The sequence below is a fragment of the Gavia stellata genome, chromosome 10 (genome assembly GCF_030936135.1).
Source record: "Gavia stellata isolate bGavSte3 chromosome 10, bGavSte3.hap2, whole genome shotgun sequence".
Classification (NCBI taxonomy): Eukaryota; Metazoa; Chordata; class Aves; order Gaviiformes; family Gaviidae; genus Gavia; species Gavia stellata.
Genome location: NC_082603.1, coordinates 22,968,210 through 22,986,512, shown reverse-complemented (window position 1 = coordinate 22,986,512; position 18,303 = coordinate 22,968,210). Strand labels below are relative to the sequence as shown.

At 36.8% G+C, this 18,303-nt stretch overlaps 1 protein-coding gene across 6 annotated transcripts in view; it reads right to left on the bottom strand.

The window, feature by feature from the left end:
* Window positions 1-18,303, bottom strand: part of USP33 (ubiquitin specific peptidase 33) — a 44,574-nt gene that overhangs the window by 11,551 nt on the left and 14,720 nt on the right. For 3 of the 6 annotated variants that reach the window (XM_059822218.1, XM_059822220.1, XM_059822221.1), the window contains 12 exons: window positions 16,050-16,119; window positions 14,587-14,700; window positions 13,226-13,304; window positions 10,706-11,126; window positions 10,155-10,295; window positions 7,225-7,337; window positions 4,225-4,397; window positions 4,019-4,113; window positions 3,416-3,449; window positions 2,547-2,592; window positions 1,630-1,810; window positions 250-376 (listed from right to left, as the gene is read on the bottom strand). In XM_059822218.1, coding sequence (XP_059678201.1) covers window positions 250-376; window positions 1,630-1,810; window positions 2,547-2,592; window positions 3,416-3,449; window positions 4,019-4,113; window positions 4,225-4,397; window positions 7,225-7,337; window positions 10,155-10,295; window positions 10,706-11,126; window positions 13,226-13,304; window positions 14,587-14,700; window positions 16,050-16,119 — 1,594 coding nt within the window. The remainder of the gene's footprint in view (window positions 1-249; window positions 377-1,629; window positions 1,811-2,546; window positions 2,593-3,415; window positions 3,450-4,018; window positions 4,114-4,224; window positions 4,398-7,224; window positions 7,338-10,154; window positions 10,296-10,705; window positions 11,127-13,225; window positions 13,305-14,586; window positions 14,701-16,049; window positions 16,120-18,303) is intronic. The other 3 variants (XM_059822219.1, XM_009811627.2, XM_059822217.1) reach the window with 2 other exon arrangements.

Sequence of the window (18,303 nt, the reverse complement as noted above, 5' to 3'; positions counted from 1 at the left end):
AGTCATCTTACCATACTTTATTTATACAGATTTAATTTTCATTTTAATTTCTACACATTTTAGCAGTGACAGAGCAAGTGTTACGGACGTAAGTGAAGGATTAAGTCTCTCTCCAGCATAGGCTTTTCTGGTTGGTCAAATTCTTCCATTATAATTCTTGTGGGGCAGCTAATTTCTGAAAGCTGTCCAACTGCTTACAAAGTTATTTACATATCTAATATGAGTATGATCGTACTTTTAATTTCTTACCTGTAGAAGAGAACATAGGCTTCTGCATTTTGCACTGTGGATTCTGATACTTCTGTGACACTCTGGTCATCAAATTCATACCACAAATTATTTAAATTGTTGCGACAGTAAGCTATATAATGTCCACCTAGAGTGTTAGAAGCAAGAGTTATTAAAAAGTGTCCAGAGCTGCCCATTTTACTTCCTTTTCATGTGTTGCATAGCATGTCCAAAAAATTCAAGTCTTAAATGGGAGAAACGTTAAACCATTAGCAGACAGGACCTGGATGTTAACTTCTCTCAAACTCAGGATCAGCTTTTTTCCTCTGAATTTCTATCAGCTAGTGGAAAGTTGGACACCGCTTTCAGCATATTCTTGAATGCTTCCAACAGCTTGTTGTCTAATGCACTCCTGAACCATGGTATTCATATCAGAGTAAGACTGTCTGAACAATTTACCCTAATCAGTTTCCACAATGACCTCTTTTGAAATCTTTGTATGCTTTATAATAGAAATTAGCATAGATGTGTAACAGCTACATGATATCAAGACCATACTTAACTGTGTTTTGAAGACTATTCATAATATATTTTAAATTATTACTATTTTAAAATACCTATTAAACTGTCAATAATTAAATAACTAAATATATACTAAACTGATTATGAGAAGCATCATTCAGCAAGCACTAAACAGAAGATGAAAAAGCATCCAGAAAAAATGGAAACAACTTCATCTAAACAATGGATACCTCAAGTTTGGGGAGTAGGGGGGAGGGGTAGCTTCCGTAAAAATCCATTAAGTTTCTCCTATTTTCCAAATCTTATAAATACCGAAAGCACTTGGGTAGGAAACAGCTTGACATATAGCAGCAATAAGACGTTTATTCAGCTACTCATCACTACCCATAAATAGCAGTTACTGCCTGTTTTCGGGTTAATTGGCAGCGATCATCCAAGAGAACATCTTTTAAAAAAATTACTGGCATCTTTGTGAACTCTTTCCAAAAAAGGAAGGTATACAAAGCACCAAAACTCTAGACAAACAACTGCTGTGTAGAACAGCCAATCAACTCGTCATCTGCTGGCATGGAACATTATTTGTACATTTATACTGTTCACTTTCAATAGTGTATATAGGTTTTTTTCTTAATATTCCAGGATCTGTTAATTTTTTTCCCACCTACAATTTTATTAGGTATGCCATGTATTTTCAAAGATGTGTCAACTCTTTAAGAGCAAGCCATCTTACAGTTCAAGGTAAAAATCACAGCATTTATCTTTCACATTATAATGACCGATGCTCATCTATTTACTTTTCAGTATATGGGTATCATCCTTAAACAGAAGTGCTGATGTGAATATCAACTGCAAAGACAAAACAATCAACCTCATACTTACTGCTGGCAGTTCCATGATGGCAGATGACAGATAGGAGATCATAAGTCACTATTTGAGCTGGACTGTCCTTCGCAAGGAAAGGCTGCAGATCAAGGCCTTCCAAGGGAAAGGACACATGGGTCCCAATTTTTGTGGAAAACATAAGTTCATGTCTAAATCTTTTGAGATGAATGCACAGTATCTGTAAGAAGGATTGACAGATTCACTCGAGAACTACACATGCTACTGTTTGATATTTAATGACTACACTGTGCATGCTATCTTTTTCGTTTACCATCCCAAAAGGATCACTTTTCTCTATGGCCTGAGGCAACTATCACAAGCTCTGTGTTTCACAGATTATTTTTTTAAATCAGTTGTGGTTCAAGGAGTTAGAAGTGAATTTGTAATTATCAAAGACTTACCTCACTGACAGTATAAAAACCCAGTCCTGAACAGTTCTTAACACTGATGCAGCAATGAACAACATACCTTTTCTCTTCCTCAATGCACCTATTGCACAATCTTGTCACAAGGTACATTAATTCTTCCTGTTTATTGCAGCCATCAACTCATGTGTTGAAGTATAAGACTGGATTACTTTCGAAACGTAAAGTTACAAGCATTACTTATAGAAAAGATTTCCAGTCTGGCTGTGGTATTTAATGCTATGATCTACAGTATAAATAAGTTCTGCAGGCTGACAGTAACAACATAGAAAAAACCCATTCTTCTAACTTTACTTTTCACATACAAGGTTCACTTTCTTACAGGGTGAATAATTAAACGTTGCTCTCATTCTTAAAACAAATGCCAATATGAAGATACACTTTCATCATACAACATGAGAAACACAATTTACTCCATGCAACTCATTAGTCTTACCACATTTCTAATCATGCATAAAAAGTGCTTTAAAGTGCATCTAGTAACAGTACCTCAGGAAATTTTTGCACTTTGCAGAATTTCACTCCATTTCTTAACCTAAGCAAAGAAAGAAAAAAAAAACACCAACCCACACTCAATACTTAGTTCTGAAAAGGTTTTATTTTATTGTGCTAGATCAGCAAAAGTCTAAGCTGAACGTTACATTAGTAAACTCAAAATATTTCTGGAATGTAGACTAGACATGCAGTAGCCAAAATGATACAAACAATGATGCTTCAAAAGAAAAGACAATCTGTACTGCTGAAAAATTCATAGCAGCCAGTACAGATAATCAAGTTCCATCTAGCTAACAGTTTCTCTTAGCATAAAGCAAAGAACTTTAAGCTTCATGGAAGCTATTATTCAGCGAAAGAGAAAAAAGAAACCAACTAAGTTTATTTAAGAAATTACCTACAGCAGATCACCAGTTATACAGCAAGGAATAACACTCCTTTTCCATAAAGGGCTTCGAGCAGTCTTCAGACCACTTCTGTTTCTTGGTTCTTTAGTATTTAGAACCATAGTATATTTATTTAACACACTGAACTGACCTACTGCATATCAATGAAAACCTGCTAGTAATATAGAGGGCTAAAAGCTTTTATTTTATCAGTCAAAAACAATTAAAAGGTCTAACATTGTAAGGAACATGAAAAAGAATTAAGCACTTTTGGTTTGCAATATGCTATGGTGAGTCAGTGTTTCCTGACTCCTGCATCTTCGTAATACTAAATTTCTGAGAGCCAGAATACAAGGTAGTATCAAAAGACTAATAGTACTGCAACATATCTGACATAAATAAATGCCTCTTGACTAGCAGAAGCATTAAAGCACTCAAATTAAGACAAGTTAAAACAAACAAACGTAAAAGCCAGCTTACTTTTTACACCTTCCACAGCTGTACATGTTATCACCTGCAAATATCAGGAAGAAGAAAAACAGCCATTATCCTCTAAATCCAAATAGTTATCCTTCAGGCACATATATTTGATATATAAAAGTTTCAAGGGAATTTATCTTCCGATTGCATTCAATATTTAACAGTCATAAAAGTGTTGACACAGCAACTAAATAGAAAGGTTCTTAGGTTTTATGCGTTCAACTATGAAGCAGTACAGCATAATCTGAAGAGACGAAGCTATATAATTTAAAAGGGAAATAATTTACTAAATCCAAATTAAGGTTATGAGAATGAGTGGGTTTTGAAATTTTTATGAACCTTCAAGTTGATTCATTCAACCAAATTCAGGTTTACTTGACACTTCTAGAGCAGCTTTCATGGGCATTTCTTGCCTCAAATATTCAGTTGAGTGAGAAGCTTACCTTTTTGAAATGAATGATCCCATAAGAGCAAGGAATGACTGTATTACAGTCTAACAGGTGGCCTTTGCCTAATTGCATGAAGCTAAGAAGATATTAATCATCTTATTGTGATAGGAGGAAAAAACCCAGAAGAAACATGTTCACGTAATTAACCTCTTACCCTTGAGCTCATCTCTGGCGAAAAAGGCAGCAAGACAATCTTGTAAGGTTACAACTGGACCCCAAAACCAGCTAGGAACACATGAGACAACAAACCTGAAACATCATTGACAGAAAAGAAAGAAAACCAACAAATGTTCTGCCAGAAGAGCAGAAACTGGAATTTCAAAATAGATAAGTAAATGAAACAAGGTAAATATTATTTACCTTTTGAAATATTCCATGAAAAAAGCTATCCATCCCTGGGGGGCATATGCTTCTCCACATGACCCTGCCTTGACTAGAGATGTCTGATGACTTGCAGAATGGAGTTTAGCAAGATCTTCCTTGCCTGGAATAGGCAAGGACAGATCCTGAAAGGTCTCCAGGGTTACAGACAGCTAAAGAAGAAAACAAATTAAACAAACCAGATTTAAGCTTGAAGAGAAACAGCAACTAAATTGAATTCTGTAAAGTTCACCAGTAACTACTAAGTCACTGTATAGTTGAAAATTCCACTAGGTAGCAAATTAATTCTAAATAAGGAGATGTAAGAATTCATTTTCTAAAAAAGAGGAAGAAAAAATAACATTTTAGAGTGAAATTGCATTGTTATCGCTGAAATGGTTTTTAAGTCATTAATTATTTGTCTTCCTACTAGCCATACAAAGCACTATTATTTTTGCCTCAGGCTCCTGTTATACAAGCTAGTTTCAGAAAGCTTCAGCCCATTGTTTTGACAGTATTTTTCTTTGACATCATCTTGATCTGATGTAACTGGACCCACTGCAAAAGAGACCCAGCTCTGCATTTTCTTTCTCCCATGCTGGATGTAGTGATCACATGGTCACAGAGTAAAACATGAAGCAAACTTTAAAAATTCTTATGTGTTTTTTGAACTTGCTCACCCGATTACCCTGAGATCTCTGTATTCTTAGTTCTAAAGCAAGGGAAGCAGTAAGGGCATGCAACTGCATCAAGGTTAGGGTTAAACTTTACATTGAGAAACTTGTCCCCAGTGCAAAGATTTGGATATCCAATATTTGATACTATTGCTTTGAAACTAAAGTGATCCACTAGACATGTTTAGGTAAGGGTCGGAAGGAGGATCCGGGGAACTACAGGCCTGTCAGCCTGACCTCGGTGCCGGGGAAGGTTATGGAGAGGCTCATCTTGAGGGCGCTCACGGGACACGTGCAGGTTACCCAAGGGATCAGGCCAAGCCAGCACGGGTTCATGAAAGGCAGGTCCTGCTTGACCAACCTGATCTCCTTCTATGACCAGGTGACCCGCCTAGTGGATGAGGGGAAGGCTGTTGATGTTGTCTACCTGGACTTCAGCAAAGCCTTTGACACTGTTCCCCACAGCATTCTCCTAGAGAAGCTGGCGGCCTGTGGTTTAGACAGGTACACTCTTCGCTGGGTAAAAAACTGGCTGGATGGCCGAGCCCAGAGGGTTGTGGTGAATGGGGTGAAATCCAGCTGGCGGCCGGTCACAAGCGGAGTCCCCCAGGGCTCGGTTTTGGGACCGGTCTTGTTTAATATCTTCATTGATGATCTGGATGAGGGGATAGAGTGCTCCCTCAGCAAGTTTGCAGATGACACCAAGTTGGGAGGGAGTGTTGATCTGCTTGAGGGTAGGAAGGCTCTGCAGAGGGATCTGGACAGGCTGGATCGATGGGCTGAGGCCAACCGGATGAAGTTCAATAAGGCCAAGTGCCGGGTTCTACACTTCGGCCACAACAACCCCAGGCAACGCTACAGGCTTGGGGATGAGTGGCTGGAAAGTTCCCCTGCAGAAAAGGACCTGGGGGTGTTGATCGACACCCGGCTGAATATGAGCCAGCAGTGTGCCCAGGTGGCCAAGAAGGCCAACGGCATCCTGGCTTGCATCAGAAATGGTGTGGCCAGCAGGAGCAGGGAGGTGATCATGCCTCTGTACTCGGCTCTGGTGAGGCCGCACCTCGAATACTGTGTTCAGTTTTGGGCCCCTCACTACAAGAAGGACATTGAGGTGCTGGAGCGTGTCCAGAGAAGGGCGACGAAGCTGGTGAGGGGTCTGGAACACAAGTCTTATGAGGAGCGGCTGAGCGAGCTGGGGTTGTTTAGCCTGGAGAAGAGGAGGCTGAGGGGAGACCTTATCGCTCTCTACAACTACCTGAAAGGGGGTTGCAGAGAGGTGGGTGTTGGTCTCTTCTCCCAAGTGACTAGTGACAGGACTAGAGGAAATGGCCTCAAGTTGCGACAGGGGAGGTTCAGGCTAGACATTAGGAAAAAGTTCTTCACTGAGAGAGTGGTGAAACACTGGAACAGGCTGCCCAGGGAGGTGGTAGAGTCACCCTCCCTGGAGGTATTCAAGGAGCGTGTGGATGTGGCATTGTGGGATGTAGCTTGATGGACATGGTGCTGTGTGGTGTTGGGTGGGTTGTGGCTTGTTATTGTTGTTGTGTGGCGTGGGTTTTTTGTGGTTGTGTTGTGTTGGTTTTTTTTTTTTTTTTTTTCCCCCCCCCCCCCAGGTTGGACTCGATGATCTTACAGGTCTTTTCCAACCGTACTGATTCTGTGATTCTGTGATTCTGTAATTAACTTTTTTTAAATGATCACATGTGCTGTTCTAAGTAATTCTATGAGCAAATAGTACACAAAAAAAATCAGCTGTTCCTACATTGCACCACATCTTGCAGTAGAGGACAACTTCAGAAAGCAGTTAATGATTCATATACCCTGTAAAATTAAGTGTCTTTACCTGGATTTTTTGAAAGACATTAATTTTCTTAGCCTTAATCTACCTGATATGATTATTATAGCAGTATGACTGCACTACCGTCTTTTATTTTTCTTTGTAACATTATGTACCTGAGCACTTAGGACAGTAGCAGGTATTCATTATGATATTCAGAACATTACTAGAAACTAATCATACCTAAGTGAAGTTGAAGAGCAAGCCTCTTTCTCTATCCTTGCTGTTAGCCAAATCTCAAAATGTTATTTTTCAGCTCTGAGTAAATATCCAGCTCAATGAAAGTAAGCTAGTCCAAACACAAAGTGCTGGTAGTAGCTGTTATTACTGTTTGAGTGAACAAGTATGAAACAACCTAACCTTCTAAGGAAATCTGCCACAAAAGAATGAAGTTACCAGAGAATGACTGTATTCGTAAAACTCTAAGTATTTCCATTGGGGGGAAAAAAACCCCCATATTAAAAGCTAGAACTTCCTCTCCTTACTCACCCGATCACAAGTCAAGCACTGGACTGAGCTTATTATAGTCCCATCAAATATATCAGAGATAACACTCCTGTACTTCTTGCGCTTCTTCCTTTTTGGTGATGATACAGTTGAAACTATAAAATGACAAAAATAAAATGCTGAAAGTAAATCAAGATACAGTGGATTCCGATTTCCTTCAACTTTGCATATTATAATTAGAGATCACACGTATTTAGAATTAAATTATGAACTAAGCCCTGTTTTCTATTTACTAACTATTTCTTAGAAATTACACAACCAGCTTACTGCTAGTACCAGGCAATTCATCTAGGTTCCTCAAGCAGTTTATGGGGGACAAACACCAAAAAATTTTGCCTCTGTTGAAGTAAAATTCAAACTGCCAGTCTTGAAATCTACAGCCTATTGCTATGACATTCATCTTGGCAGGAATCCTCCAAGATATAAACTTAAAAAGGCACATTCTATCTGACATTTAATTTGATCACATCTTTCCAGAAAGTTGCGCTGACGAGCCCTATGAGCTGAAGAGCTCACAGACAAGCTTACTGCATCACCACACTGATGACAGTGGGTTGAAGTAGACTAAATTTACTAATAGAGTCCAGCCTAACAGCAGCTTATTAAAAAAAAAAACAAAACCAGTAAAACTCCAAGCCAATAATAGTGCTCCCCACCCAAATCCACTACTAATTAGGTAAACACAGCAGAGCAGTCTCTTGGGCTCTATACATTGCTGGAATGGTAGGCTAAACTGAAGACCACAAAACCTCTTCTGCAGTCAGTACATTACCCAAGAGACCACTCAAAATCTTGTAGGTGTCAAAGGCAAACTCTGCCTAAATGCTGACAGCCAGTAACAAGATAGGCAGTGAAACATGGAAATAATTACAGTGAAAAGGAAACTGAATTACTCCAATAAATCTTTCACATCAAACACAACCTCCCAAGGCTCCTCTGTACATAAAGAATTTGCCCATAAGCAAGTACTCTTGTCTCTTTACTGTCCAGCAAAGTTATATATTGTCTCTGTATCATCCCATACCTAGAAAGATGTCTAAAATAATAGAAAAGTCTGAATTCAAAAGTATCTCCAGCAGAAAGAACAGCTGTTAGAAGTAATCTGAAAAAAACATCTTTTCCACAATGCATCAGATATATTTTATTTATCATGGGCACAAACTGCCTCATACAGCCTTTTGCCCAGAACTCTCTAAGGTTCCTTTCAATCACTTTTTTTGCCACTAAAATGCTTTAAGATAATCCTAAAGTCTTCATTTATCAGTGATGTGGAGGATATGCTGCATTTATCCACACTAACAAACAGCAGGAAGAAATGGAAGACACGTAAGACACTGATAAGCAGGGGCATCTTAGAATTGTGGCACCCAACAGACACCACTTGCTTTCAGCAAGTAATTAGGTATTAGCCCCCAGACACAAGTCCTAGTGCACTAGGGAATTCCCCTAGCATTATGGGGAATTAAAAAAGAAAAAAAACACTTTGTGAGTTTGCAAATGGCTGCCACACTACTGTCCTACTTAGTTCTACTGCATACATATCTGTTCCCTCAATACTCAGTAAAGATGACCAAGAGTTAAAATTATTAAGAAGTGACAAAAATCAGTAGTCTAGATTGGGAGAGACCTTTGGATATCTTGTGGTACAGTCTCTGTTCAAAGCAGCTCTAGTTGAACTTTGGAATATCCATCTCCAAGAACCTTGGGGTACCTCTGGGTTCCCGCCTCTGTTCCAGTATTCAACCACTTAATGGAAAGATTTTTTTCCTTCCATCTAGTAGAAATTTTCCTTTCTGCAACTCGCTTCCATTTCTGTTTGCTGCATGGCTTCAAGAACAGTCTGGCTCTGCCTTGTCTATAACCACCCATAATGCTGGTAACAGCAACAGTTCCCCTTTAGCCTTTCATTCTCCAGGCTGAACAAACCCAGCTCTCTCAGCCTCTCCTTGTACATGACAGGCTCCAGCCACCTTGTACCTCTTCTTATAGACAAACTGAAGTGAGTCTAAAACCTTCCTGTAATGCTGAAGCCAAAACTGGAGACAGTAGAACAGATGCAGTGTCAAAACCGCTGAAAAAATGAACGAAGGAAGTCAATGATTTAAGTCCATTAAATCACTGTCATTCAACATCAATGCTAAAGCATTAAACGGATAACACAAACATTATCAGAACTTATCCTGGACAGCGTGTTGAATGGAAGAGGATCACAATATTAAAAAGTTGTGTGAGTTTTTTGGTTTGGTTTAATACTAGCTTAAAAACACGTTCCAAAATATGAGCTTTTATTAAAATAGCCTACTGTTAGACATATAAGGGCAAAAAAACGTATATTATTCCTTGTGCCCTAAAGCTGCACTGTCTTGTATTTAAAGGCAATAAAAGTCTAAACATTCTGGATGCTGATAAACACATCATATCGTGGAAAGTGCAAAAAGAAATACTCTACACCGCAAAGAAAATAACAATTAGAAAGCAGCTAGCATTTACAAGTCCATCTACAGTGTAGGTACACATGGCTCCTTAAACCTTAATAAACTAAAATGTTGACTTATTGAACTTCTGCTGAAGAACCAATGTGCATGTTCTCTGAAAAGCATTACCTTTCTGTGGGTACTAACTTTGCCCACGTTTTCCCTCTCTCCAAACCAATGCAATTGAGAAAGCTGTCTAAAAATATTATTCCATCCTCCCAAAGCAGAGGCAAATACTAGTCATGCGTCAAAAAAATCAGAATTTTACAGAAGTAGAGGGAGCCTTATTATATGTTCAGCTTATATAATGCTCCCTCTCCCCACTGGGGATAGAAAAAACCCCTAAGAACAACACTGCATTGCTACACAAGAAACAACAAAATGAAAAATAACACAGAGCAATTCAATATCAGGAGGGAGAAAATAAAGGGCCCATACCTTTTTTGTGGACTGGTGCCAGTGAAGAGCACGATGAGAATGATTTTGGAGGACTATTTGATAAGCGTGTGTTCATTCCTTCATTTGATGATGGGGTATGGGCTGCAGATACATCATTCATGTGGACATCATTGATGTACTCTGCAATTAATATTTTATTTGCATTATTTCATAAATTCTACCAAAAATGTACTGCAGAATGAACAGGCACAATAGTTATGTAATTTATTTAACCACACTGTCAGGTCACTGCACATTTAGGAATAAAGCACCATTTCAATTCACATACCTTTAAGTTAAGAACAAAACCAAAAAAATCCCACTCTTCTGAACCTTACTCAGTACAAATCTTTAGCTTTTCAAGGGAATTCCAATTGAATTTAGAACACCTAAACTGAAAAAATAAATTAAGAAGGTGCATTGTTTACAAGTAAATCCACCAACCCTATTTGACCTATACCTCTCTACTTTGTTCTACAACTCATTTCCGCTCACACAGATATTCTGGCTAAGAATTTGACTATTTCAGTTGCACATTAGTAATGCATTACCTGAGAATCTGCTGTGTATCTCTACTTTGACAGTTCCTTGATTATTTAAAAATTCAGTAGTCTCTGAAGCAGTGTTTGTGTCTTTTTCCAAGTCTTCCATAGAATTTGTTCGTTTAAGCTTGTTGCTTGTTATTTTTTCTTTCTGCCAATCTTTGGACGTGATTGAGTTGTTATCATCATCCTGAATTAACATGGTTGTCTCTGCAGGATCCTCCAAGACAGGTTTGAAAATAGCGTCATTCTCTGTTTTATCACAGGTACCACAGGATTCACAGGGCTGAAAGCCTACATCTGACTGGCTTTTGTCTTCTTCCATACTATCTTCAACACTCATAGGCTGGGCATCTTCCAGTTCTACAACTGGTTCTTTAAGTTCTTCATGAAGCAAATCCATTAGACAACGCAAAAATTCTTGTGCATCCTAGGATTTTAAACAAGTTTTACAATATTATTCCATTTCATTTGGAAGATATTAAAGTTGTATCAGGAAAAGGTACAGATCACTAAAATGAAAGCTACAGCTGGCTGTTAAAGAAGGGTAAGGTAAAATCCTCTGCCCCTGGTCTCATGTTCAAAAGAAATTTCATTTCCAGACCACGTTTGTTTTCTGCATCCATTTCTTACATGTCACAAGTAATCTTACACAAGTTTCCTCCAAAACACTTAGATTCCCAAAAAGCTTATTTCAACAAATTTAACAAAAACACTGCCATAGCTTACACGAATAATAAATGTAACTCAAGCAACTACCAATAGTGTGGTCAGACTCCAGCTTTGCTGGCAATGGAACATTTTAGGGACAGTTTTCTAAAACCTTATGCAGCAGCTTCAGCCAAGCAATCAGAGCCTTGCTTTCACTGGGCATGGAAGTACTTTATTAAGAAGTATTATGATGTACTTAGCCCATGTTTCCAATTGCATCATACTGTCAACAAGATCTTAATTCTTCTTCTCAAGCCTGGACAAGATGCCTCAACTATCAGTGTTTCCACAAAGAGCTGTCAAGTATTACTACAAGTCTAATCCGTGCTTGGAAATATCTTAAGAGCCACCAAATTTCAACAATCCATGCAGCAGCTTGGTTCATGGCAAGAGAGAATATCTAATAAAGCAAGCATGGGAGAAAACAATAGCTTCTTCTTGACAACTACTACTGCTTCTGTTTTCTTTTTTGTATTTGGTTGTTCATAATAATTTTTGCTGCTCAACATTCCCATCCATCATAGCAATTACTTAGTAAGCTCACAACTGCTGACTAGAAAACATTCTTTTTCTTAAAAACTACAACTATCAGATTTGAGTTTTGGGTTTGGGTAATGAAAAAAATCTGATATGTCTATTTGCTGGTAATCGTTTTACAAAAAAAAAAAAGATGACTCAAACCTTGAGACACAGATTAACTGATAAACATTCTTCACTGAGCAAAAGAATTCCTTTTTCTCCCTGAATATTGGACATGGCTGCCCAACTTGTGAGGCTGGGCATTAGTCATGAAAGACCTGCTTTGTTTTAATTGTTGCCATGAAACCTACTAAACATACAACTGAAGTGTGATCCAGACAGAACCTAAAAAGGTTCTCATTAAGTGTTGCTCTGCATGGAAAAAGACATTCTTGTCAGTGTTCAAAGCTGTGAGAACCAAGTTTCCATGCAGTTCCTTTTTTATTATCAAGACCAATTTTCTACTTCTCCAGAAATTCATGTGGCTCTTAAGAAATTAGTGAGTAAATTAGAAAACATTGAGATTACCATTTAAAAATTTACAGCTACATGCAGCATTTGAACATTAAAACATGTGTTCTAATCTTCCACTCCACAAATATGAAACATGCTAACTGAAACAGCAAAACTCCTTTGAATAACACCAGATTCCTGGAAGATATTAGTAAGCTTTTCCAATTACAGGGTTTAAATTTTAGTTCAGGCCCAAAAGCTTTTAATAAAATACTGCAAACTGTATGAATGCAGTGAGATACTGTATGAAGAATCAACTGAAGAATGCTTTTACTATATAATAATCCATGCCTCTAACAAGTTACCAACTTACAGTTCCCACAATACTGCTTACGAAAACACACGGTGGTGGGGGATTTTTTTTCAAAGATACTAAATGAAAATTGGATACTGTGTATTTAATTTTTAAAAAAAACGTAACTGGTAAGTTAATATAAATTTTTTTTTTTTTTTTACTTTTGTACACCTTAATTTTGTTTATTACATTATTTCACACAAAGGAAAAGTTTTAAATACGGATTATTTTAATTTTCCTGAAAAAAAGGGAAAAGGAGTTATTCTCAGAAGTTGAAGGCCTTTCAAGAATTTGGTATAAACAAACATAAAACCTGACTTAACTGTTGATGGTTCAGTTTCAGATGATCTACATTTGAAGCATATAAATTAAAGTTTATGTTGCATTTTCTTGAAACAAATATAGGAAGCATAGTACCTTAAGTATTATATTTTAAAATAAGAGATAATTTTATGGTTTAGGCAAATCTAAAAGACATCAGAAAGTTCTACCTGTTGAGAGTAGCCTCGAAATGTTGGATTAACAGTTTTAATTCCTTGAAATAAACCAGTAGGAACAACAGAACCAGGCCTAAAGAAAAAAAAAGTTTCAAGTATATAAGTATACATAAAAAAGCAAGCATTTAAGTGGAATTTTCTATCTTTACTGGAATCTACCTGCAACTGAACTTAGAACACATTGTCCTGGATTCAGCTGGGATAGAGTTAATCTTCTTCCTAGTAGCTGGTATACTACTGTGGTTTGGATTTAGGATTAAGAATAATGTTGCTAACACACTGATGTTTTAGTTGTTGCTGAGCAGTGCTTATACTAAGTCAAGGACTTTTCAGTTTCTCACACTACCCTGCCAGGTACACAAGAAGCTGAGAGGGGACACAGTCAGGACAGCCAACCCATACTGGCCAAAGAAATATTCCATACCATATGACATCATGCTGAACAAAAAAAAACTGAGGGGTGTTGGCCAGGAGGGGCATGGCTGCTGCTCGGGAACTGGCTGGGCATCGGTCAGCAGGTGGTCAGCAACTGCATTGTGCATCACTTGTTCTGCGTGTTCTTTTATCATCATTATTATTTTCTTCCTTTTTTGTCCTATTAAATTGTTTTTATCTCAACCCATGAGTTTTACCTTTTCTCCGATTCTCTCCCCCATTCCACTGGGGGGGAGTGAGCGAGCAGCTGTGTGGTGCTTAGTTGCTGGCTGGGGTTAAACCATGACACACATCTAACACCAATAATATTAATCTAAACCAAACATAATATTGGTATTGAATAATTAACAACATGATTTTTTTAAAATCTTGTCATCCAACAGAAATAGAGACTGTATCAGAACTTTTATGCCACATTTCTTGTCAGAGAACCAGATGACAAATCAGACATACTATTGGCACTATGCACAATTACTGTTTCTTTACCTTTGTGCTTATGTTTTGAAGTATTTTTTTAGACAGAGATAACAGAAATTCCATATAAGGAAATAAGAGAAACTGCTAAAACATTGATACAGAATGAAGGACACAGAGAAAATAAAGTAGTTAGATATATTTGTCAGATATAAACTTATTTTTAAAAACTTAATGCTACTTTGTACAGTGTTTATAATCTATTTCTTGTCAGATCTTCCTTACTACAATTTACATCAATTATTTGTCCTATCTTTGGTAGATATGGAAAAGAACAGGTTATAAGGAGTGTTTAAATCCTGCAAGTTAGTCTTTTCTTCCTTAATTTAGAAGAGTAATTCTGTGATACACACAAAATAAAAGTTAGAAACCCAGGACAGATTAATGAATCCTTCATGACTCTGTAGTTTATTTATAATCATTTCATCACCAAGATCATGCAATACCTGCTTTTGTGCCAGAGTTCCGTCATGAGCTTGAGGTAACTTTTACAAATTGCTGGTTTCTTATCTGTTCGGGCCAGGCCTCCACAGTCAAGAAAAAAGTGTGTCAAAGGTGGGCTGATTAAAAAGAAGAAAATAATTTTTTTACAGGTTGTGAAGATAGAAAAGGCAATCTGCATTTCATATAAGATTATTTTAAAAAAGGGAAAGAAAAAAGAATACTACTATTATGTAATTGAACAATTCCATTTCCTACATCCTTAAATGCTGCAACCAAACATTTCCTAGTAGGACAACTTCAGCAGTACAGCAACACTGCTCCTCAAACGTATTCTGACATGTGTTAAAGCACCAAAATTGTCTAATGGGATTCAAATTCAAGGCAATTCCTACTAGCCATCACAGAACTACACATGTACCACTACAGTAACAATCACCATAAACCTAGTCCATAAATAGTATCTAAACAAATCTTTTTTTCTCTAGAATCCAATAGTGCCACATGATGTTTGTAAGTAAATAATTTATACTTAAATGATTATTTATCTGTTTAGTTCATCCAGTGTTGCCAACTCACATACTCTCCCTCTTCTGTCCCTTCAACCCCCCTTTTGAGTTCACAATCCCTCATACAGATTGGACCTATTTTTAGCCAAGAAAGGAGATATCGCAGCACACTTGCAAAATTTGGCATTTCTCAACAGACTAATTTCCTCATGATTATTTGCCTTGACCATTTCTTTACCTTCTGAAGAGATTTGTCTCAGTTCTCCTCTCCCTCAACAAAGGATCTCAGTGAGGTCTACTTAGCCCTGCATCCTGTCTTGGATTGCAGCCAAAAGCAGATGCATACAGTAAGCAGATATGATATATGCTCAAGTACTATCCCTGCCTAAGCATTTTGAGTGCAAGAAACTTCAGAGTTGGATAGTGTTTTTCTCTCTTCAGCTTTTGTAGATTTCCCCTTTGAGAACTTGTCTGGTATCCCCACGGGATGAGAAGATTTTGTATTCCAGCAATTCCTAGGATGATTTAGCATAGAATGCCCCAGATGCATTGTTTGTAAGGACTGCATTTGGACTTTTTGATCTTAACATGTCTTTTTTTTTTTTTAATTAGGGTTTATTCTTATGCATTTCTACTGATTTCTTCAATAGCAGAAAAAAAAACCCCCACAAATTTAATAGCTTTTATCAGATTTTCTTCTAATTTCTAGAACTGCATGTATTTTTATTTAGGACAGTGAGGAATTAGAATGAAACAGGGAAAAAGCTGAGTAGCCTGTATACCATAATATTTTTTTTTCCCCCATCAGTGACACAATTGTTTGTAGTACATAAGACCGAGATTTAACAAATACACATCTTCTTCCATGGTAGTGCAGCCCTTCAAAATCCTTAAGTCCATCTTGCGAAAAATGCATGTATAAGCAAATATAAAATTACATTTACAACCAGTTTTCTTACCAGTTGGAAAGAGCTTGTAAAGCTGCATTCATGTAACAAGTGTTTCCAATATTTTTTAATCCTGTTAGACCTGAAAAACAGAATGAATATTCAGCAAGTCTGTTAATCCAATACAAGACATATTAAGGAAAATACTTCCTAGAAAATATGTACTAATTAAAATACTCATGTAACACTTCTGATGCCAATTATAATGCAGAGTTGTAACTAAAAGAAACATAGGACTCTTAAAGGAATACTAATCTAACTAGAAGTATTAATTAAGTGTTTTGATTTTGGCTGACTAAAACACTTCAGACAAGTAGACTGTATTTTCATCTTACTAACTTTTGATGTTTTATGACAGCTGCAGATTGTAATTTAAAATATGTTTATCAATATTTAAGGTTTACTTGAACTTAATGATTTACCCGTTCAGTTAAATTGTTGCTGTGCTGGGTTCGTAACCGTTTATCATATTACCAAAAGCTTCTCAAGAAGATTTCATTCTTCTGTCTCAAGTTCATGCTAGTAGTCAGATTACACTAAACGTTCAAAACCTACTCAGCATGTGATTATCCCAGAATCAGAATTATAATTACCTACAATCAGTCTTTTTCTATGCCAATTATATACCTTTATTTTTATAAATAAACTGATCAGTTTAGACTTCCCTACAGAATTTATTTTCAAGCCCAGATTATTTTCTTCACTGATATTCACATACAGTTTTTCCACACACATAGAAGTTACAATTAACATATATTCTTTCAGTGATTATGGAGTCATGAAAAATGCTCTTTAATATTTCAGGAGAAGCTATTTAAATAAGTCATAATTACCGTGATCTCAATTTAAAGAAATTAATCTGAAACACTTGTTATGCAGTTACTAAAGTGTTAAATCAATGAAGTAATTAATTTAAAAATAAAATTGCTTTTGTGTGAGAAAAAAGGAACATTTGTAAGCAAAGAATCAATAAGACTGGAAAACTTAAAATATTCTGCAGTCAACACCGTAGGCTCTATTCAATCCCTGAAGTATGGGAAATACCCTGACCATTTTAGTCTATGGCAGAAAAATAAAACGTACTAAGAAAATCCTTTCACATCCAAAAAAAAAAAGTTTGGTTACTTCAGTTGAATTTTCTAATACACAGAACTTCACTTTTAAGTTTTTAAAGGTTCTTCTATCTGTCTGAATGGAAATATAGTACTGCTTCCCACATCTGAACCTGCATTCTGCCCTTCCAATTTCTGCTACAAAAATGACTGTCATTCTTACTGAAATTGGAAAGTAAGAACAGTCAAAGATGGGTTTTTTGGTGGTGGTTTTTTTTTTTTTTTAACAGCAGAAGATATATCGGGAAGATAACTCTGCAGTTTTCCGCCTGCAGTGTTGCAAGTAAAGTTTTTGAATAGACTTCTTTTCTTGCAAAGATATATTCTAATGTTTGCTTCATCAAGAGCATGTCAAAGGAAAATTTAAGAACAAAGTTAAAATGGAGCTAAATAAGTTGTTTCCTTTAAATTTGAGAAATGTATTAACACAGTCACATCAATATTACTGGGAACTTCAATGCAATTCTACATGCATATTACTTCTATAGAAGTTACATTCCCAAAAATATTAATAGGACAAGAAGGTACACAAATACTCACATTGGTAGGAGAAACTAACTGGGAATAAAACATATGATTTAATGATTTAAAGGCAGATGGCAAATTAGTGGGGTGGTGACATATTCAGAAAGACCCTGCCAGACAACAGAAGGGGCAAAGTAGGGTTTTTGGCCAATGCCAGCAGACTTAGGAGAGGGAAAGCTGGTAGTGGATGAGTAAAGGAGAAACAAGATCCACAAATTAGAATAACTCTTTTATCATCACTGATGGAAAACTAACTGCCTTGACATATGCACTGGCATCTCAAAAACAATAGTTTAACAACCTGCTGGTCAGATTTTTCTGAGAAAATGGTAGTCAGAAATATTTTCTTTACTAACAAATACACATATCCTTTTAAATATTATCAATACCAATTTGAAACTTGTAAGAAATAATAATTATTATGCTCTTATGAAATGAGAAATTAAGGCTTCACTGTTTGGGGTTTCATCCACTCTCATTTTCATCTTTACAATAGTTTAATACTAGGGTGGGGTGACCTTTTACACCAGAAAGTTTGGCAGTGCATGAAATCCATTCCTGAAAAGGAGAAAACAATAAAACCAAAACCCCTTACTAGGATACTACAGGCTCAGAAAAGGGTTACCCAA